The sequence below is a fragment of the Myotis yumanensis genome, unplaced genomic scaffold, assembly GCF_028538775.1.
Source record: "Myotis yumanensis isolate MYYU_CA2020_CCGP unplaced genomic scaffold, mMyoYum1.0.hap1 SCAF_1, whole genome shotgun sequence".
Lineage (NCBI taxonomy): Eukaryota > Metazoa > Chordata > Mammalia > Chiroptera > Vespertilionidae > Myotis > Myotis yumanensis.
This window is the reverse complement of record NW_027223752.1, coordinates 187,897,411-187,920,137: the sequence shown is the minus strand read 5'-3', so window position 1 is coordinate 187,920,137 and position 22,727 is coordinate 187,897,411. Positions and strand designations below refer to the sequence as shown.

General features: G+C 42.7%; 1 protein-coding gene across 1 annotated transcript in view; it reads left to right on the top strand.

Annotated features, from left to right (window-relative positions):
- Positions 1–1,215: 1,215 nt before the first annotated feature.
- BMP3 (bone morphogenetic protein 3) overlaps positions 1,216–22,727 on the top strand; it is a 30,351-nt gene continuing 8,839 nt past the window's right edge. Inside the window, exons 1-2 of the mRNA XM_070394165.1 lie at positions 1,216–2,045; positions 20,093–21,003. Of these exons, the coding sequence (XP_070250266.1) occupies positions 1,724–2,045; positions 20,093–21,003 (1,233 nt within the window). The 5' untranslated portion in view covers positions 1,216–1,723. The remainder of the gene's footprint in view (positions 2,046–20,092; positions 21,004–22,727) is intronic.

The following is a 22,727-nucleotide window of genomic DNA, read 5'->3' as shown; positions in this document are numbered from 1 at the left end:
CATGTGGTTTTATTCACCTTCCAAGAAGAAACTGAGATTTGGAAGCTCAGTGTGGTCCCCTGTCCTATCTTCTTTTCAATAAACCCCATTCTGCTCCCATAAAGGGAACAGATAGCTTCAACAGACATCTACTGGGAGCTTTATGCACCAGGACAGGCACTGTGAAAAGAGCACTTACTTACAGGACCTGCCATGTTTCTAATTAGTAATAATGTGACGATGAAGGGTCTGAGCCCAGGAGTCAGGCTCCCTGAGTTTTGAGCTCAGCTCTGCCATCTATGAGTGTCCTTGTGTCTGTTTCCTCATCTGTAAAATGGGATTCCTTGTGAAAATTCTTTAAAGATAATACACATGAAACATAAAGGATACGTGCCTGGGGCATGGTAAGTGTGGGGTGAAACGTTAGCTAGTTGCTTAATTGCCATTTTACAGCCAAGAAAAGAGGATGAGGAGGGATCTCCTACTGGCAGCGCTAAGAGCCTGCTCTGGATTCGGGATCTCCCAGAACCCCTGTTTCACAGCACACACCATCCTTCAGGGAACCTCCTGGGGGCGCTGAGAGAGGGGGGCGGGTGTTTGTGTTTGTTTGCTTGTTGACTTACGTGTTTCTAAGTTGGGATTGACTCACACATTTTTTTCTCCTGGGGTGGGGGGTGCAAGGGGAAAGACGCAAAGAGAAGGAGCTGTGCCGATGGGCAACTTCTCAGAAGACAGGAAAGGACGGCGACACAGCATGGGCACAGGTGCAGGGCCTGAAGCCTCCACCAGGAGAGGCCCAGGGCAGGCGGCCAGGATGGTGTTCACATCTTGATCTCGTTTGGAATCAGGAGAGAGAAGCCAAGAAGTTTCTTTTTCCTTTGCCCTCTTACTGGCCAGCCAATGTTCTTGGAGGGCATTAAAAAACAAAGAAACAAACAAACAAAAAGAGGTCTCTGCTACCCTCTTCTTCCTAGTTCTTTTCCTTCCCCCTCCTCTCTCCAACCACCACCACTCCTACTTCCTTTTCTTTCCCTCCCTCTGCTGGTTCGCTGGTTACTTCCCCGTCCCTCTGTCCCTGCTACAGTAGAGTCCAAGCAGCCAGCGAGGGAGAGGGCGAGACTGGGTGCGGACTGTACAGAGCAGCCAGAGAAAGAAGTCAGTCAATCTCCTCTCTCTCTCTCTCTCTCTCTCTCTCTCTCTCTCTCTCTCTCTCTCACACACACACACACACACACACACACACACACACACTCAAAATTCGCCTGCCGCACCGCGTCTGCTCCAATCCCTGGAACTGGCGAGAGAGCGCCCTCAGGCCGGCCGCGCGCACCCCGCTCCGTGCCCCGCGCCGCGCTAGTCCGGGTCCCCAGCGCCGCGCTTCCGACGGGTGCGCCCGAAAATAAAGCGGGGAGTGAGGGTAGAGGCAGACCCGAGGACACCCTGAGCCACACACGCCGCGACTGAAGCTCCCTCTCGGCGCCCGAGGGAAGAGGGCGCCCGCGGAGCCCCGCGCCGGGGAGAAGCGCGCAGCGGCCAGGGAAGCGCCCACCTGCCGGTCGGCGACCCGCCAGCGCCCAAAGCAAAGCGGGGCCGGGCGCTGTCCCGCTCCGGCGCGGTCCGGGCTCCGGGCGCTCTCGCCCCACCTAGTCTGGCATTCCAACCTTGCTCGGCCCGGCCCCTCGCGCCTCCGGAGGGTCCCCCAGCCACGCGACGCGAGGAGTGGACGCGCGGCCGGGACCTCGCCATGGCCGGGGCGCGCAGGTTGCTGTGCCTGTGGCTGGGCTGCCTCTGCGTGAGCCTGGCTCGGGGAGAGCGACTGAAGCAGCATCTGCCCGAGCTCAGCAAGACGGTGCCCAGCGACCGCTCGGCAGGCGGGGGCCCCGGCCCCGTGCTGCGGCCGCACGACAAGGTGTCGGAGCACATGCTGCGGCTCTATGACAGGTACAGCGGCGGCAGGACCCGGGCGGCGCGGACACCGGGGGCCCCTGAGCGGAGCGCGCAGCCCCTGCGCTCCCGGGCGCTGCGCGAAGGCAACACGGTTCGCAGCTTTCGAGCCGGAGCGGCAGGTGAGTGCCCTCCTCCCCGCCCCCCACTTTCGGAGATCCCTTCCAGGTCTCCCCCGGACCCATCACCGCCCCTTCGTGTGCCCTAGAGACCTCCCCTCACCCTCCGCAACTGCCCTCCAAGCCCTCCTTCCATCACACCCCACGTTTCGCCAGCGAGGAAGCCCAGGTTTAGTCTCAGTTGAGAGGGAGAAGGGAGAGAAGGGGGGCTGGGAGCAGCGGAGGGGGCCGGCTGGATGAACTGCGTGCGATAGAAAGGGGCTACCCGGTGCCCAGGGGAGCGCTCTTGGCCTCGGTGGCTGGATCACCTCTGGGGTACTTATGTTGATGTTTCTTAAGTCGGTCAGCGGAAATTCCCTTGGACTGGGCTTTAGCCGTGTTTACCTAGAGGCAGAGGTCATTTTATGCCAACCGCGGGGCACCGGGAGAACGGTCACACTTGAACTAGACGCCTTCCGCAAGTCCTTCAGACAGCCGCCTCTCCAGACCTGGCCCCCTCTTCACTCCAGTCCTCTGTGTTACTAGAGTTGACACTTCTTACTTGATAGTCCCTTGGTGGCAAACACACAACCTAAGCCAGGTGCTCGGGTGTTTCTATTCCTTCAAACCCATCTGGGCAAACAGGGCTGTACCATCCGCCCGGGGAGACGTGGGGGTGGGAGAAGCAGCCGTGCGTGTAAACACCTCTTGGAATCTGCTGATGAAAGTCTGCTCATCCCATTTTTCAGCACACAGATCGCTGTGGACTGAAATTCGTGGCTTAACAGGGTTTCTCCTGGCCCCCGTGGTGAAGGGAATAACTTATGCTAACAGCCTGCCTCTCCCGTGCTAACAGCTTGAGGGAAAGTTTCCTGGACATTAACTGGGTGGACGGGCTTTGAGGACGCACCAGGCTTTTTGTTCACTGCTTTCATGATAAAGGGAGACGTAAAGGCAAAGCCTGTCTTCAGTGAACCTTGAAAAATAGCCAGGAATCTTCAAGTAAGGAGGCAATGCCTCATGCTCTATCAGGTCTGTCAGAATCACTAGAAAGAAATCTCCCAAAGCTTTGATATGTGGGACTCCTGGAAAAAAGGAAAACCAAAGCATCCATCAAGGGAAGCCCTCGGCTGACACTGTAAATACACTCTGGAGCTCATAGGCATGATGACATTTACAATAAATGTGAATTATGCTTTCTAATGCAGAAGACTTTAGCTAGAGTCTGAGCTGAACCAGATTTCACTTTCTTCTTCGAGCCACGAGCGTAAGGGGCTGGCCTCTGCCAAGGAAACAGAAAGCTGCTCTGGGCTGTCCACGGCACACCAGCCACGTGACAGCTGACCACACCAGTGAAGGCTGTGGACTTCAGTGCAGGTCTGAGGGCAGAGCTCAGTGCAGGAGCCATGTGGGAGCAACAAGAATTGGAAGGAGATTAGGTGGGCAAGGCAGGTGGAGGCACGAGGATACTCAGATCACTCTTACCTTGATAATCATTTTCTTTGGTAATATTCCTAGGGAGTAGCGGAAGCACCCAAGAGATGAATGGCATTTTTTGTATCAAGTTTGACTTTTAGTATGAATCACACGATTTGGAGGCGGAATGTGAGGTTGTCTCATTCACACCTATTGCATAATTTCTGTATGCTTGTTTTAGGCTGAGTGAACCTTGAATGGGAGATGGATAAGGAGTTGAACAACTCAGACTCCATATGCTTTTTGGCTTCGACTCTTTTCGTGCATTATAATTTCAAAGTGTCCCTTATCAGCCTCACTGTAGTCTTACGCCATCAAATGATAAATTCTGATACGGAGGCCAGAAGTTCCCCTGAAATGATGAATTGCAGCGTGGAGCATATATACAAGGCTGTGTGCCCTGATAAGAAAAGTAATCCCTTTAGCATCCTAGAGACCGTCTTAATGACTTATTCATCAAATGTGGACACTGGTTTTCGTGGAAGCTCAAGTGTCATGTTACTGCATTGGAGACTCCTGGAGAGGTGGTTCAGGTTGGACCCCTTCCAAGAGTGTTTAGTTACTAACACAGTAAAAGGACCTTATTATAAGGCAATTCTGGCTCTAATAAGGCAGGACTCCAGGAAGGTGCTAAGGCTTTCATGCGCGCCCCTCTCCTTTATCCACATCAGCATTTCTGTAACACCCTTCATCTTATGACCCTTCGTTGTACGTTCTGATACAGGTGAAAAATGCTGTCTGCATTAATAAATTAGATATGTTTTCTCGTCCATGGTGTTTAGATTTCACAACATATGGGCTTCTCTGTACCAACGGTGTTCCAGATTTTAATGGAAGGTCAGGTGGTATGCTGTTTATATGAAATAGCTGCTGATTCGGCAGATTTTCCAAGTGCTTATTCAGGCTGAGTTATAGCCTTAGAGCCCTATTTGCTACTTGGAACATACCTGATTACAATTATTTATTGTTCTAAACCTAGAATATCTTTGGTTGAAATTTAGCTGCTGTGGTCTCCCTCTGATTACTTTCTACTTAAACCATTACTTGATGGTGGGTGGCATTCATCCTAAATACACTTTCTGCCAACCCCTTTCTCCTGCCTCAATGCTATGCAGTTGGTGTGCCAAAACCGTTAAGTTTGGAACACGCACAAGTCTTTTTGTGATGTGTAAGGGTTTACAGAAAGATAGGTTTTATCTTTCTTTTGTAAAAGTTAATTCACAAAATTATTGATGACAGGGAAGTTCAGCTTAAAAAAACACACCATCTTAAAGGAAGGCAAGAGGGATCTGAAATCAGCTCTTATTTTAATCTTAGCTTAAGTTGTCCTTGGCTACTATATAATAAAAGAAGAATAGTTTACATGAGGTTTGCTCCTGGCTTGATCTTTAAAGATGCGTACTCCGTGTCCATTAGTTTCTCATTATTCCCACAGCCGCTTAATCTTATTTTCTCTTCATCATAAATGTAACCTCTTTGGGAATAGCAATTAAAGCATGTGTGTTATTATTAGGAAACTGTCATTATTTTAATTTATGACATGTAAGTACAAAAAAAAGTGCATTTCAGGGATATGTGTCACCTTTTTAAAAAATCACACCAACTTTATAGATAAAAGAAAATTGAGGTATTCCAGACCCAAAAATGATAAAGGGGAGTCTTTCCTACTATGACCCAAAATATTTAAAAATAAAAAATAGAATGTGATGTGTTTCTGAAGTACAAGGCTAAAATATAAGGCTTTAGGAAAGACATAATTAAGGGCTGAACAATCACTCCAATAGAGCCATTCCTGTAAAACACATGGGCCCATGGGAAAGCACCATTTTTTATGGGTTTCATGGCAAGGAGACGTAATAACTTTATTAAAACATAGTTACCTAAAAATTCCTGGCACCTAGAAGCTAGGCTTAAAATTAAAGAGTACTTAGATTATCTGACATTTTTATTCAAAAGACAATAATAGTACATCTGGAGAGGGGGAGGTGGGTGTGCAGCTGCTTTGAATTACACATCACTTGGAATACATGATAGCCCTTAATGAAGTTTTTACTATAATAGGCAAGACAGCTTTACAATCTCTGACATTTAAAAATCCATAATGCCATGAATTCTTGATTATCCATGCTAATGGAACGGAGGAGAATGGGTTACATATAAAATAATTTAAATTTAGTTTTTTAGTATAATTAGACACACTCAATGAGACCAAGAGACCATGGGGGTCAATAAAAATAAATCCCTAAGCAGATAATTCACTCAGGGAATATTTGTACATTAAAAATATATACATAATTAAGAATGCATTAGGAGGGTTAAAGCATTTTATCTAAGCAGTAAAAGTTCATAAGCACTTGATTGACCCAGTTCAGATTTTTCTAAAAATAAATTAGGGACATGAATGTCCTATATGCTCTTAAACATTTTGAAATGATATAATTTTGTATTTGAAAGAGGCTTTGAAGAAAGCAAGTCCAACTCCTCCTGATACGGAAGGAGAAATGGGTGCCATGATGTATTTGCCAGAGAATTTGCAAACATAACTGAGCTTATCTCAAAACCTATGATTCCTAATAACCTGTTCTAATTTTCTAGGAATTTTCTTTTTTTTTGTAAAAAGAGGATCTGTAGAAAATATTAACAGGTGATACATAAAATTAGGTTCCAGGTTCAAATAAATTTCTAAAAATACAATGTTTTCTTTCCTATTAGGACCTTTCTGGGCCTTTAAATACTAAAGGGTTCCCTTAAGATTGGATTCCTCTCTCCCTAAGAGAGCATTTTCGAGAATTGTGGTTCTAAAATAACTAGTTAGAAAAACACTGGGTCAGAGCCTTTCTAATTTCTTAAGAAAGAAGATATGCAAAATTCAAGAAAAAAACTGTCTAATTTGCCATCAGCACTTCCCTCAGAATGTGTACTTATATTGTTACTTTTGGACTCGGGTCCAACTCGAATCGTATCATCTTCCTGCTCTCATGTTTTAAACGTTGTGAATGTAATTTTTAAGACTCTGTCCTTAAACTTCATTTCCCTTGCTTCTCTATAGAGTCTTCATTGTTCTCTTTAGGATTGATATTTATTATTTTACAACTCGTATTATTCTTTTGAAAGAAAAGCTGCTTTATTTGTGGAAAAAATTACTAGAGATCATACATGTCAGTTTGTCTTATAAGCATTAATTCCTTGTTTAAAGACGCATTTGTTAAAGACACCAATTAAATGTCTTATATAATCTCCATTGTTTGTTGTATTTATTAGGTATTATAAAATCACACCTATCCAAAAAGCTTAGTCACAACTAATGAGCAACTTTGCATATACTTTCTATTCACTTTTCAGGATTTGGGGACTGCAACATCAGAACTTTTCTCCTCAAATTTTGATGTTTCCCCATCTATTCAGCTTGTATATCCTAGTAATCAGTATCTTTATTTTGGTGCTAGTAGTGGAAAGAAGTTTGGCATCACAAAATAGTCTCAGCGTGAACTTTCCTATGCCAAGTTTCAATTCAGAGTGAATTTGTAAGATTATGTTATGAACCCATGAAAATAGAATTTTGTAATGGAAACATTGACATAATACTAATCGAGTGTCACACATACACCAGGATAATGTCTACTTTGGACAGTGGTAAATGATGACAATGGAGCTGAAGAGCCCTCATATGTGGAATACATTTAGAAATCCATAAAATTTCTAGGCTATGCACATGTTAGGAGTGGTTGTGTCCTAGCATACTTCTACATAAAGCAGTACTCTTGGTAACAGTTTCAGGGATAATATTTTTAAAAGCTTGGATGCTTCTTTATCTAAAACATCCACACATAGGTCATAAAATCAAGTGATCATGGTGCGTTTATTGACTCCTTCAATGTTCTACCAGTACATCCCTTTAAGATTCATCTTTTCTTGGCAAACCACAGTAAACTCAGCGCCTTGCTTTTATTTGGGCACACTCTGAAACAAAAGTGTTTGGACAAACTGATCCTACTGTCTGACCAAGTTCCGGAAGTTCTTACTTTGCTGTGTGAGGTTCTGTTAAATAATGATTTTACAAAATAATTGCACCTAATAGTTTTAGACATGCAAAGTTCTTTGTCCAGTCCTTTGATTTTATAGTTAAAACAACTGAGGACCAACATGATCTTATTTGCTTTTACTTCAAAGAATATTTTAATTGCATGGTATTAATCTAAAAATTTTGAATTGAGTGTAATTGCTACTTTTAGGCACAGGTTAAGAAAAATGGTTTTCAAGTAGAGAAGAGATTCCTAGAGTTTCAATTTTTCAATTACCTTAGCCAGTGGTCGGCAAACTGTGGCTTGCGAGCCACATGTGGCTCTTTGGCCCTTTGAGTGTGGCTCTTCCTAAGCCTTAGGAATACCCTAATTAAGTTAATAACAATGTATCTACCTACATAGTTTAAGTTTAAAAAATTTGGCTCTCAAAAGAAATTTCAATCATTGTACTGTTGATATTTGGCTCTGTTGACTAATGAGTTTGCCGACCCACTGCTTAGGCTAAGAGTTAAGAGATCTCAGTGCTAATTTTGGCTGACCTGCTAATTGATAAAGTCATCTAATATTCCTAGAGTTAAGCCATACCTACTGTGCCACTCAATTGGGATGGTGAAACTCAATTGAGAAAATGAATGTGAAAATGCCCTAAAAGTTTAGAAGCCTAAGTGAGGTAGTCTTAATATTTTGAGAGATTGTCATTCCCCACAAAACCTTAAACATGCCTAAAATGTTGCTAATGTGCAATTGTTTGGAGCCCAAAAGGTATATCATCATGGCAATGTAAATAGAAAGAGGTGGCAGTCCTCTTATAATACAATTTATGCCATCCCAAACCTACATTCAAGAAGTTATTCTTTCTGTCCTGGTCTTGGTGGCTGAGTGGAGCAGGGTTGCACTTTTTTATGGTGATTTCTTGAAGTTAGTTGTTCTAAAGGTATGGTCTCTAGATTAGCAACATCAGCATCACCTGGGAATTTGGTAGAAATTTCCCAGCCCACCCAGGACCAACTGATGAAACTTGGGAGGTGGGGCACAGAAGTCTCTGTTTGAATAAGCCATCAAGGTGATTCTGATGCATGTTTAAAATGCACTGCTCTAAGCTCAGGTTCCTGGAGTTTTGAGTATCCTATCATAACTAGCGTCTGAACGTTAAGATTGGTGAACATGTGAGTCCTGGCCCTTTTAGTGGGTCTTCCCATGAACAAGTGGTTTATGAAATTACATAATGGTAAGCATCTTTCACTTTGGAAGGTATATAACTGTACTTATGACAGTTTGGGCCTTGGGGAGGCCTTAGAGCAGTGGTTCTCAACATTCTGGCCCTTTAAATACAGTTCCTCATGTTGTGACCCAACCATAAAATTATTTTCGTTGCTACTTCATAACTGTAATGTTGCTACTGTTATGAATCGTAATGTAAATATCTGATATGCAGGATGGTCTTAGGCGACCCTTGTGAAAGGGTCGTTCGACCGCCAAAGGGGTCGCAACCCACAGGTTGAGAACAGCTGCCTTAGAGTAAGTCAATCAAGACTTCTTGCCCTGCTTCCACAGCTGCGGAGAGTTTGGAGTCTAATCAATTGGCTAGAGAGAGGATAATGGGAATGGGGGCCTATAAAGCAAGTCTCGTTCTTGTATACTGAGGACCTGGAATTGTCTGCTACATAGCAGGCTCTTGGTAAATATTGCAGTTGAGCTGAATTAGCTGTTGAAGGGACTAGATAAGAAGAGACAGTAGAAAAGCTGTCAGCCAAGCAAAGAATTTTTTAAAAACACATTTGTCATGAGAGAATTTCTCACGAGGCATTTTACCATGTATATGTTGAATGGAAATACTATTCTACTTTGTATACACAGTTCCAATAATCCTTCTTTTCTAATGAACGGAAAGGAAACTCCACACTGTACTTATACCCAAGAAGGGCTTTTGCTGACTTTTGGAACTTAAAGCTACTTGAAAGTGTTTTCACTTTGGTGCTAAGTAGGAAACACTTTTGAATCAAGTAAGTTTACACATTTGTTCATTCAACAAGTTTAACAAATATTCTCCAGAGTATAAATGCTCCATTCTGTGCAAAAAAAAAAAAAAAAATTAGAAGTTCAAAGATTTATAGGACATAGGTCTGCCCTCTGAGAGCTCACAGTCTAGGAATGCCCTTGGATGGAGGCTAAGAGAAGATAAACTGATTGATGGATATTTTGCCATTTTAGAAAAACATACATTATATCATCTTTGGCCATAGTTTACTTAGGACATAGAGAATGGTTGTTTTGAGGTCCCATAAAACTCAGTTATTTGACTGGGACTCTGCAGGAAAAACAGAAATCTATGACTTGGAGTTCTATTTAGAAACACTCCACCTTGCCTTTGCCCAAAAGCTGAGGGTGGCAGAAAGAAACTGCAGTCTTGACCCAGTAACCTGCAGCAAGTATTTTGCCCGGGATGGTGGTTGTATATGGCCCTGTCCTAGGCACCCCTGGCCTTTCTGGCATCTATACTTAGTTTAGAGAAAGAAGTAGGGGAAAATTTGTTCTTCATAACATATTTTCTGAATGACTGAAATGTTTTCCCTGCCCCCTGGGGATTTAAGTAATCATCAAGATTTCATTTAGTCTATTTGTTTTAAAATCAAACTTTACATAGAAAGCTTTCCATTGTATGCTCTAATTCCTTTTGAAAACGTTCTGTGTGGGCCAGCACGAAGGTGAACTTCCACTTACCACTCCCTGGGCACCACCTAAGCTGCCCCCCAACCCTACTCCCCAGAAGAGCCGAACTGTTGCAAGGGTATGACCGGCTGGTCCTAAGTCAGTTTCCTCGATGAGGCCTTGTGTCATTTGCTGCAGGTATTTTGTTTTCAGACGAAAACAAATAAATCTTCTGTCTTTATTCAGTAATCAAACTCCTAAAAAAAATCCATATAGGTAACAGAAGACCTGGGTTCCTCTCCAAAATCCATTGCTAGCTAACTGGCTAACTTCTATGTTCCTTTGATTTTGCCTCTCTATAATTAGAAGTTGTTTATTCATGAAAGAAGCACTTACTGAGCACAGCTTAAGAGTTAATCCCTGTGCTAGGGGCTGAAGAGTCTGGGGTTAATTACTACAGGCCCTTGTCTTTAAGGAGTTTATGGTCTTGGGAAGGAGCGACACTATGATGAAAATGGTAATGAGGCAGGGTCTGAACAGAAGGCTTGGGTTGTCATGACGAGCTTGCTTTAAGAGGTAGAGCCTGCACTTTGTCTTACAAGACAAATCTGGAATTCAAGGAGAGCAAAGGTGGATGAAGTCATGTCAGGGAGAAGCAGCAGCAGGTACAGAGTCCTAACAGGTGTGCAAAGGGGAGTAGGGCTTGTTCAGAAACTCGCCTGACTTCTAAACCCCTTTTCAATTCACAGATATTACAACTCTAAAAAATTCAAAATCAGATTATATTTGCCATGGCAAATCCTAAATAGATTGCAGTAGATGTATCCCCAACAAGGAAAATCCAAGCTTGTGTCAGTGCCAGCAAACTGAGAAAACAGCACCACCTATTGGTAGTTATATTTTGGCATCAAAAATATTTCTTTGGGAGGAACTGGAAATCAAGCCCTTTGTAGTTCTTTGCAAGGGATCTGTGAGGTTCACCTCTCATACCCTCCTTACCATAAGGAGATCTTCCTGTAATAGTCCTGAATTATGACCATCTATCTCCCAGTCCCACAGAAGGGGCTCAATATCAAGCTAGACACTGAGAAAATCATGACTTGTATTGGCTTGGATTTTTCCTCCCTTCAACTATCACCTTTATATCTCATTCTCATCTTTGACACTGGAAAAGGGAGCCTGTTAAATCTTTCTTTCCTCTAGTCCAGGGGTCCTCAAACTTTTTAAACAGGGGGCTAGTTCACTGTCTCTCAGACCGTTGGAGGGCCGGACTATAGTTTAAAAAAAAACTATGAACAAATTCCTATGCACACTGCACATATCTTATTTTGAAGTAAAAAAACAAAACGGGAACAAATACAATATTTGTATTTGCATGTGGCCCGCGGGCCGTAATTTGAGGACCCCTGCTCTAGTCCATGATTTTCTATTTTGGCAACTCAAACTTGTACAGACATTTCTAGACTCTTCAGTATCTTGATAACTTGCCTAGTTAGTCTCTTCTATAATAACCTAGTTAAAATGAGAGCATCCAGAATTAAGTATGTAACTCTAGATATCATTTGATTGGTGTGGCGTACAGTTAATGTTTCCTAGTACCCAAAGACTATAAACAGCTTAAAAATGCATCAGCTATTATTTTGTAACCTGATAAAAACCATTTGTTTATATTATTATCATGTCACTTTGTTCTTATTAATTAAAAATTATACCTCAGGTTTCAGATTCAATAATTCCAAATGGATATATATCAGAAGAATAGAAAAAGTGAACACTGATGCCTTTTAAATTCACTGTTTAAACATAGATATCTATGCTACAACTCATGGGGAAGAGAGAAGCCTATGGCAAAACTCTACTTACTGAGTATGGGAAGATACTCATTTGAAAAGTTAAAATAGCATACCCCAAAAATAAAAAAAAATAATGAGAATACAGTGGGGCCTTGACTTACGAGTGTCCCGACTAACGAGTTTTTTGAGATACCAGCTGTCTCTCGGCCGATTTTTTGCATTGAGTTGATAGAGTAATTTGAGTTAACGAGCTCCTTAACTAGCTCAGTCTCGGAACGAATTAAACTCGTAAGTCAAGGCCCCACTGTAATTGAATAGATATTATTGCATATTTTTCCTTGCAGGGAGGTATGTTCTCACTCTTATTTATACCTCCATACTCATTTGCTCAAATCCATGCAACTCTCACAGTAATGTTTTTGTCCATTGTAAATACTAAGTATTTGTTGGGTTGTTTTGAGGGAAAGAACATTGACTTGCACAGAACTTAAGTGCTTTAAAGTTAGAGAAAGCAAAAATAAAATGTGAGTTAGGAAAAGCAAGGAATGTTTTGTGGAATGGTTGAGATTTCAAGCTTCTTGTTTTAAAAAGTGGGGAGGAGGGAATCTAGAACAGGCAGAGATAGTGAGCCCCCTATCTTGGGTGGAAATAGGGGGAGCAAAGGCATCAAGTGCTGGGTATAGGACACCTTCTTTTAGGAGCTAAATGTTTATTGATCATTCCTTTTCTGAATGTAGGCAGCTTAGATGTCTGTTATGACTTCAAGTAACTAGGTTAACACAGAATATTTTTATAAGTTTCTATTCAAAACATTGGAAATATTGCTTATGCAAGAGTTCCCAGATATCCAGCATTGCATACTATTAGAATGTGCTCCTTCCATTCCCTCCCCAACACTCCCTTTTTCCTTCATTCTTAAAAGTCTGGTTCAGAATTACCTCCTCCCTGGGTATGAGCAAAGTTCCTCTTCTTAATGGGCAAAGTTCATTGCTCCCTCCTCTGTGCTGTAAGAACATAGTCAACACCTTTGACAGCAAGTAACATCATCATGGCATAGCTACATGCATATTGCTTATTAATTTACAATGTGGGTAGCAGCTGGCATTTGTACAGCCCAGAGACCCAGCTCAGGTTCCAGCACCAGTAGTACAAAACTCATATTTGTTAAGTAAAACATTTGTTTTGCTTTGGTTCCTGCTGTTGGTTGTAGTGAATGTTTGTGTGTAATGTACAGATAACACAAAGCTGGGTATATAATCTCTATGCCATGAAAGCACTATTGCTAAATGACCCATTTAACTTCATTTTAGAGAAGTTTGTTGGTCTTAGGCTTTCGGTGTCAGATGGAACCAATTAGGTGTTACTGGAAGAAAAATTAAAAAGTAATCACCAATATTATCTTTATCTAGTAAGTCTTTGATAAGGAAAGTATGTTGCATTCCAAAAAGGGAATTTTTTGTCCAATTTACTTTTTGGTTTACATATTCATGGTTAGCAAAATCCCAATTTTTCACTGTCTTTGGGGTAAAAAAAATATGACCTTTTTTTCCCTTTGGACTATATGACTACTAAAACTGGTGGTTATTCTAGACAACCACTGTCCAATGGAAATTTAATTTAAGCCACAAATCCAAACCACATATGTAATTTTTAAATTTTAGTGGCCACATTTAAAAATATGAAAAGCAACAGGATAAATTAATTTTAATATATTTAAAATGTTCTGCACCCAATTCTGAAGGGGGAAGGGTTCCCCACACCAATAAGCAGGGCCTGTGAGAAATCAACTCAATTCTGATGCTATATACCTGGAGACAGCATCGGATTCCACAGAAAGGGCTCTGTCCCCCAAGACCACCCTCCACTAATTGCAAGTCCAGGTTGTTACCTATATTTCTGACCAACTGGCTACATAACTGGAGGCTTTTATAACCCCTTCTCCCCAAATATTCACGTGTTCACCAATCTGGAAGCTCTCCAAACCCTGTTTTTTTGGAGGGTTTATGGAGGCTTCATTATATAAGCATGATTGATGAATCATCAACCAATGGTGATAACTTCAACCTCTGGGTCCTTTCTCCTCCCCATATAGATCAGGGAGTAGGACTAGAAGTTCTAATCCTTTAACCACTGGGTTGGTTCTCCTGGCAACCAGACTAGAGCTTTATCTGACCTCCTAAAGTCACTTCATTCACATAACAAAAGACACCTTATGGTTCTCAACACTGAGGAAATTCCAAGTGTTTTAGGAGCTCTGTGCCAGAAAAGGGAGAAAGATTAAATATACATATAGCCTATACTAGAGGCCCGGTGCATGAATTCATGCATGGGTGCGGTCCAGCCAGCACCCATGGGGGCTGATTGGGCCAGGCTGGTGGGGGGAGGGGACACAGGAGGTTGGCAGGCCAGCCCTGCCCCCAATTTGGCCAGGGCCAGCCTGGGGGAGGGTCCACCCCCTGATCAGGCCGGTTGGCCAGCCGTAGTGCATGTCATAGCAACCGATTGTTCTGGTCATTCCAATCACTTGGCTTTTATATATCTATAATAATAAAAGTGTAATATGCTAATTAGACTGACGTCCTTCCGGATGAAGCCACGGCAGTGGCAGCCGAGCACCTTGCACGAATTTCGTGCATAGAGCCTCTAGTATAGATAATAAAAGGGTAATATGCAAATCAACTGAATGGTGGAATGACTGGTCACTATGATGTGCACTGACCACCAGGGGGCAGACGCTCAATGCAGGAGCTATCCCTTGGTGGTCAATGTGCTCCCACAGGGGGAGTACCACTCAGCCACAAGCCAGGTTGACGGCTGGTGAGCACAGCGGTGGTGGTGGGAGCCTCTTCCACCCCTGTGGCAGCACTAAGGATGTCTGAGTGCAGCTTAGCCATCAGTTGGATATCCCCTAAGGGCTCCCAGACCGCTAAAGGGCACAAGTCGGTCTGAGGGACCCCCTCCTCCCCCTGAGTGCACAAATGTTGTGCACCAGACCTCTAGTCTTATTATAAATTAACATAATCACAATATTGAACTCAGTACATCCAAATATCATTTCAACATGTAATCAATATGAAATAGATTCATGTGATATTTTACATTCAATTTGTACTAAGTTTTCTGAATCCAGTGTGTATTTTATACTTACAGAACATCTCAATTTGACTTTAAGTGTCTAATCACTGATACTGGGCAGTATAGTTCTGGCTAGCTAACATTCATTGCATTTTTTTTTTTTACATGCTATGTGCTATATCTGCATTCTTTCAATTTCTTCTCACAACTCTGCAGTTGATACTACTGTACTCATTTTGCAGGTGAGCAAACTGAGACTTCAAGAGCTTAGGTTATTTGCCTGATGACAGCAATTGGGCAAGGTGGAGTTGGGACTGGGCTATAGGGCTTTAACTTCAAAACAATGTTCTACATTAAAATGAAAACCATCAGAAGAGGCCACGTCTCAGATTTCGGAGACATTTATGGGAAGATACTGAAGATTAGACACAGGGGTGGAGGCGGGTTAACAGCCGGTCACAAGGTGTCTGGAAACATGTTTGAAAGAAGGAAACATTTTGAAGCAAAATGTGGTGGAAAGGATCACCATTAATTTACCCATGAAGACACTACCGCCCATGCCCCCTCAGAGTTCATCTCTTCCCTGCCCTGGTGTTTGTTTGGCAACAATTCAATTGCCACATTCTTAGACTGAATTCTCTTCCTTCCACTTTAAATGTCCATCTGCTACACAAAGTTTGGATAAAACTATATGCTATGGTGACTGGTCTGAATTAAGACCAGAGTCTCTGAACAACCCCGATGCCATGGAGGTCTGTAAAATATTATCCTGGTGTCATGGTGTATACACATGTGCACAAATGGCAGTTTCCTCCTTTTCCCTTCAAACAAGGTTAAAAATGAGTGAAATAGATTTCTCATTGCACTTCCCCTGTGCTTGGGGACTCAATGAACTCATTTTAAGCTTCCACGTCTTTATAAAAATATTTTGTTTTTACTGAAATATGTTTTTGATCAAGAACATAATTTCATGGTTGCGTGTATGTTTCTGAAACAAATATGTATATGGAACAAGTGCACAGAGGAGGGGCTCTGCAACCCATCCCAGGACTGGATTCTTGAGTCTAACCTCTAGACGGTCTTAAGAGAAGAAACCAACTTCTGCCCACCCTAATCAATCTCCTACTCTCTTACACACTCTCACTTTTGGATTTGAAGAGCTGGAAATTCAATTGACCAGTTTAATTATCTTACATTCATGGAATGTCATAATCTTTAGACAAACTCTAAGCAGCATTAATTCTTTATGACACTTTTGAATGGGTTCTTGACTTATTTTTTCAGATATGTTATCTGAATATTGATATATATGGTCTTGCTTACCTGATGTTATCCTGCAGACTAATGTTTATGTGGCAGGTAGAAGATATCCCCGTAATACAGTTAAACCAGCACTAATAACAATAATCCTATCTAATAAAGAGGGAATATGCTAATTGACCCTCACGACATTGCAAAGATGGCAGCACCCACAGCCAATAAGGAGGGAATATGCTAATTGACTGCTACACCCTCAAAGATGGTGGCACCCACAGCCACAAGATGGCCAGCAGGGGAGGGAAGTTGTGGGCGACCAGGCAGCAGGGGAGGGCTGTTGGGGGGGATGAGGCCTGCAGGGAAGGGCAGTTAGGGGCTACCGGGCCAGCAGGGGAGGGCAGTTTGGGGGGACAGGGACAGCAGGGGAGGGCAGTTTGGGAGGACAGGGCTGGCAGGGTAGGGAAGTTAGGGGCAATGGGCCAGCAGAGGAGGGCAATTGGGGGTGACCAGGCTGGCAGGGAGGGCAGTTGGGGGCAACCAGGCCAGCTGGGGAGGGCAGTTGGGGGCAACTGGGCTGGCAGGGGAGGGCAGTTGAGGGCCATCGGGCTGGCAGGGGAGCAGTTAGGCGTCAATCAGACTGGCAAGGGAGTGGTTAGGGGGTGATCAGGCTGGCAGGCAGAAACAGTTAGGGGAAATCATGCAGGCAGGCAGGCGAGCAGTTGGAAGCCAGCAGTCCTGGATTGTGAGAGGGATGTCAGACATCCCCCAAGGGGTCCCAGATTGGAGAGGGTGTAGGGTGGGCTGAGGGACACAAGCCCCCAGTGCACTAATTTTGTGCACCGGGCCTCTAGTAATTTATATTTAAGAAACACTTATTAGACTTTTTAAAACTGCTTTACACACATCTCATTTAATTCTAATGACAGGAGAGGTAGGTACTGTCTCCATTTTATAAATGAGCACACCAGCTTATCTAAAGTTGCTAACCAGGACTTGAATTAAGGTGAGTCTCATTCCACCAATGCTTGTAATGAGGCTGCCTCAGATAATTACAATACTGCACTACTACAATACTGTGCCAAACTTATAGGAAGAGTTCTTGGTAGCCTCATAATCAATGGTGATATATACACAATAGAAGATCACTTAGCAATAAAAAAGAATGATATCTTGCCATTTATAACAACATGGATGGACCTAAAGGGTATTATGCTATGAAATAATTCAGACAGAAAAAGACAAATACCATATGATTTCACTTATATATATGGAATCTATAAAACCAAAACAAATGAATAAACAAAATAAAACTGAAACAGATGCATAGATATAGAGAATAAGGTGGTGGTTGCCAAAGGGGAGGGTGGTGGGTGATGAATTAAATAATAAATAAATAAATAAATAAATAAATAAAAATTTTAGAGGGGAAATGATCATAGCAAATGTCTCCCCTGAGGAAGGGCAGAGGCAATATCATCCTATATAATAAAAGGCTAATAGACTGAATGGTGTAATAACCAAACAACTGAACCGGTTGCTATGATGTGCGCTGACCACCAGAGGGCACGTGCAGAACATGGCAGGCGTCAGCCACAGCGAGATGGTGAAGCAGGTTAGCAGGGGCTCCAGACCAAGGCAGGGCACTGATAACTGTCATCATGGCGAGCCTCTGGTGGTTACCAAAAATTATTTGCTCACATGCGCCATGGTCCCACCTGGTGCTCACATCTGCTGCCAGCACCGGAGCCACTGCTTGCACCCACTGCTGGTGCCTGACACCGGCCCTCGATCACTTGGCGCAGTCAGTGGGTGTGAGTGGCAGCTGATGGCCCTGATTGCCCCTGAGGGCTTCTCCACCTCCCCCTGCTCCTGAGGGGCAATCGGGGCAGCAGCCGCTACTCGAAGCTGCTGCTGGCACCGACCCCAATTGCTCCTCATCATCAGCGGGTACAAGTGGGGTCGGCGCCATCAGCTCGTCTTTGTGGTGGCAGCGGGAACAGTGGGAGCAGGGCTGCCAGCAGACAGGGAACCAGGGGCCACAGTGGGAGGGACAGGGTGGGGGTGTGGAGGATGGGCCAAGACCTGCCCCTGTGCCCACTATAGCCACGCGGCCCACAGTTCCTTTCAAGATGCACAAATTCGTGCATTGGGTCCCTAGTTATAATAATAATAATGCTAAACCAAGTTGTTTAAATATATAAAAGATAGTTGATAAAACACAATTCAGTAGCATTTGATACTTTCACAAAGTTGTGCAACCACCAAGTCTATCTAATTTCCAAATGTTTCTATCATTCCAAAGCAAAACCCCACACCCATTAAGCAATTTCCCCATTCTTCCACACCTCCAGCTTCTGGCAAACACCAATCTGCATTCCGCCTTATGGATTTACCCATTCTGGATATTTCATATAAATAGAATCATACGCCACCTTTTATTTCTGGCTTCTTCCACTTACCATAATGTTTTCAAGTCTCACCTACACAGTAGCATGTATCATTCCTTTATATGGCTAAATAATATTCCATTGTATGGATATACTCATCAGAAAGAGTTGAGCTGTTTCTTTCCTTGCCATTCTCCTATTATAAACATGCATGTACATGTAATTGTTTGAGTATCTGTTTTTAATTATTTTGGCTATATACCTAGAAGAGGAATTGTGGGGGTACATGATATTTGTATGAATAACTTTTTGAAGAACTGCCAAACCATTTTCCACAGCAGGTGAAGCATTTTACATTCCAACCAGCAATGTAAACGGATTCCAGCTTCTCCACATCCTTTCTAACACTTGTTATTTTGTTTTTTATTATTATAACCAGCCTAGTATGTGTCAAATGGTACCACATTGTGGTTTTGAGTTACATTTTCCTAATAACTACTACTGATGTTGAGCATCTTTTCATGTGCTTGTTGGCCCACTATAGATCTTCTGAATAGAAATGTCTATCCAATTCCTTTGTCCATTTTTATTGTTCATTTTGAATTTTTTTTTAATTTAAAACAACACAAATGTATTGTTTCACAGTTGCTGAGGTCCAAAGTCTAAAATGGGTAAGACAGGGTGCATGCCTTCTGGATGGTCCAGAGGAGGGTTACTGGAAAGGGGACCTGACCCTTAAAAGGTCTCCCTGGGGTGGACCAGTAGTGTATGGGTTCTTGACTTTGAGCAGAAAAAATTTCACAAAAGGAGTCCAGGTGAATTTTAGAGGGCATTAATTAAAGCTGAGGACAGTGAAACAAGGACGGGCCTAAGGTAACAGGAGAGGGATTAGGTAGGGCTGCTTTGGCTCACTAAGAAGTCAGAGAAAAGGGGGCTTTGGTGACAGGTTCATTGGGTTTGCCTGGGAGGAACTGCCACTTCACATTGCTTCCATGGTCCCTTCTTGTTTGACTTTTTGTTGTTGAGTTGTAATTTATATATTCTGATACTATATTTAATCAGTTATATGATTTCAAAACATTTTCTCCATTCTATAGGTTGTACAGACTTCCTTAATAATGTCCTAGGACACACAAAAGTTTTTAATTTAATTTTGATGAAGTCTAGTTTATCTATTTTATCAATTTATCTATTTTTTTTCCATTTGGTTCTTGCCCTTTCAGTGTCATATCTAAGAATCCATCTCCAAATCCAAGGCCATGAAGAGTTTACCTTTTTGTCTTCTTCTAAGAATTTCATGATTATAGCTCTTATATTTAGGTCATTAATTCATCTTGAGTGAATTTTTATACATGGTGTGAGGCAAGGGTCGTGTTTGCTCCTGTTTACTCTCTTTTTTTTTTCCTTCCTAGGAAACCTTGAAAGCAAGGGACTGCATATTTTTAACCTGACTTCTTTAACCAAGTCTGAAAACATTTTATCTGCCGCACTGTATTTCTATATTGGAGAGCTGATTAACATCAGCCTGAGTTGTCCAGGATCAAGAAGATGCTCACATCATGCTCAGAGGAAACATATTCAGATCGATATCACTGCATGGATCCTCAAATCCAACAGAGACCAAAGTCAACTCCTGGGTCATCTTTCGGCAGACGTGGGCAGACCTCATCGAGACCTTGTGTCTTGGCTGTCTAAAGACATCACTCAATTCTTGAGGAAGGCTAAGGAAAGTGAGGAGTTCCTCTTAGGATTTAACATAACCTCCAAAGGACACCAGCTGCCAAAGGAGATGTTATCCTTTCCTGACCCTTATATCTTGGTATATGCCAATGATGCTGCCATTTCTGAGCCGGAGAGTGTGGTATCAAGCTTACAAGGTCACCGAAATTTTCCCACTGGAGCTGTGCCCAAATTGGATAGCCATATTAGGGCTGCCCTTTCTATGAAACAGAGGAAGAAGCGTTCTACTGGGGTCCTGCTCCCTTTGCAGAACAATGAGCTTCCTGGGGCAGAATATCAGTATAAGGAGGATGGGGTATGGGAGGAGAGAAAGCCATACAAGACCCTTCAGACTCAGCCCCCTGAGAAGAGTAAGAACAAGAAGAAACAGAGAAAGGGACCTCACCAGAAGAGCCAGACGCTCCAGTTTGATGAACAGACGCTGAAGAAGGCAAGAAGAAAGCAATGGATTGAACCTCGAAATTGTGCCAGGCGGTACCTTAAGGTGGACTTTGCGGATATTGGCTGGAGTGAATGGATTATCTCCCCCAAGTCTTTTGATGCCTATTATTGCTCGGGAGCATGCCAATTTCCCATGCCAAAGGTAGCCATTGTTCTTTGTCCTGTTCTTCCTATTTCCATAGAGTCAGCAAGACACATCGACTAAGTTGTGTGTTTTCATTTGAATAGGCACCTGGGTGCTTATTTATTGCATTCTAAAGTGTAATAGGTAATATGGCTATGCTTTGTTTTTCTTTAATGGTCGTTAAATTAATAAGAAGTCAGTATTGGTACAAAGAGGGATATGAGAAAAATATGTGTAAAATATGTATTTGTGTGTGTGTATGTTGCTTCCAAACATAGTGCATATTCAGCTACATAGCCTATTCAGCTATGTGAATCTATACCTGCCTACAATCAGCAAATCCCAAATGGTGGAAGGCTGATCTTGGAGCGGGTATTCAGAGAATGAGTGGTTGTCATGGGAACATATGGAAGGACTAATTGGACTGATGTCCTGATGCAGAATATTTTTTGATAAATAGTCTCTTCTGAGATGAATTATTCCCACAGGAGTCAGGATCAGGGTTGAGCCAGGTAAACTCACCTCATGAAATCCACCAGATGGTTATTCATTTGCTTCCCTGATACACATCAAAAAGAAAGGAAGAATAGGATACAGTGACTGGGATCTTCTCCCAAGACTCATTTCAACCAATCAGAGTTTACCTGTGTCTCTTTCACAATCAATGGGGTCTGTACTTCATCATATCAGTCCTCAGTATTCTGACAAATATATTTTCAGAAGCTTCCCCAGCCCCACCCCCATCTTGCACACAAGTTCAAGTGACTGTTCTTTTTGAATTTATAGCCAGTAAAATACAGTGGGGCCCTCTAGCCTTCAGGTAAGCTTGTTGCTGCACTTTCATTCTTAGCTTATCACAGTTTGAATTCCTGTTTTACAATGGAAAGTGGTTCTAGGAATAGAATTCAGAGGAAGCATAGAGGTTTTGTTTTTGTTTTTCAAAACTTGAAGTGAATCAACTTTCGCTGTTGGATAAGAATGCAGAAAAAAATCCTTTACCTCAAAGAGTAACCAACTTCTGTTTATAGACTGTTAAAGTAGCATGTTCATATTTCATTCCTGTGATCATTGAGATGCTAAACCTACACACGCTTAAAGCAAAAGGCCCACAGATTGAACGAAGCCATGTCAGCCTCAGGGCAAGGAACTTGCTTGAAATTCCATTTTCTTGTTAGAATGTGTCAGAAGGACAAACTTTCTACATCTTCTAAGACTTTCCCAAAGAATTTTTTTTTGCAGATTCCACATTTTGTAAACCCAAACACAAAGTAAATATTATATACCTTTACAATTATAGAGAAGCCTTATCTTCCCTAATATTCATAAAGGACATTTCACTGATCAAACAAAAGTTGTTGGAACTGGGAAAGCATTTAAAACACACAATGATAGTGCCAAATGCAATAGGCAGCACTGAGTATTCTACAGAGTGCTTTGCTCTGTGGTGTTGAGAGATGAAATGGATTCAAGATCTGTCTCTGAACCCAGGGTGACTGATTCTAAGTGGGCCTCTGAGTCTTCCAAATAACCACTCTCACTCTCATAGATGTGAGTTCTCGGGTAGCCTGGAGAAGGAGTTTTTCTCTGTCCTCCTGACTCCGGGTTTCAGGGCCTAGGGAGCCATGATAATGTGGAGTCAGTTAACTTTTCAACCCCTAACTCTGGAGACCTGGCCTGGTCTCTATCCCCCCAAATTACCCCATTTCTTGTTGGCTCTGCCTGCTTTAACTGTTCAAAAACTT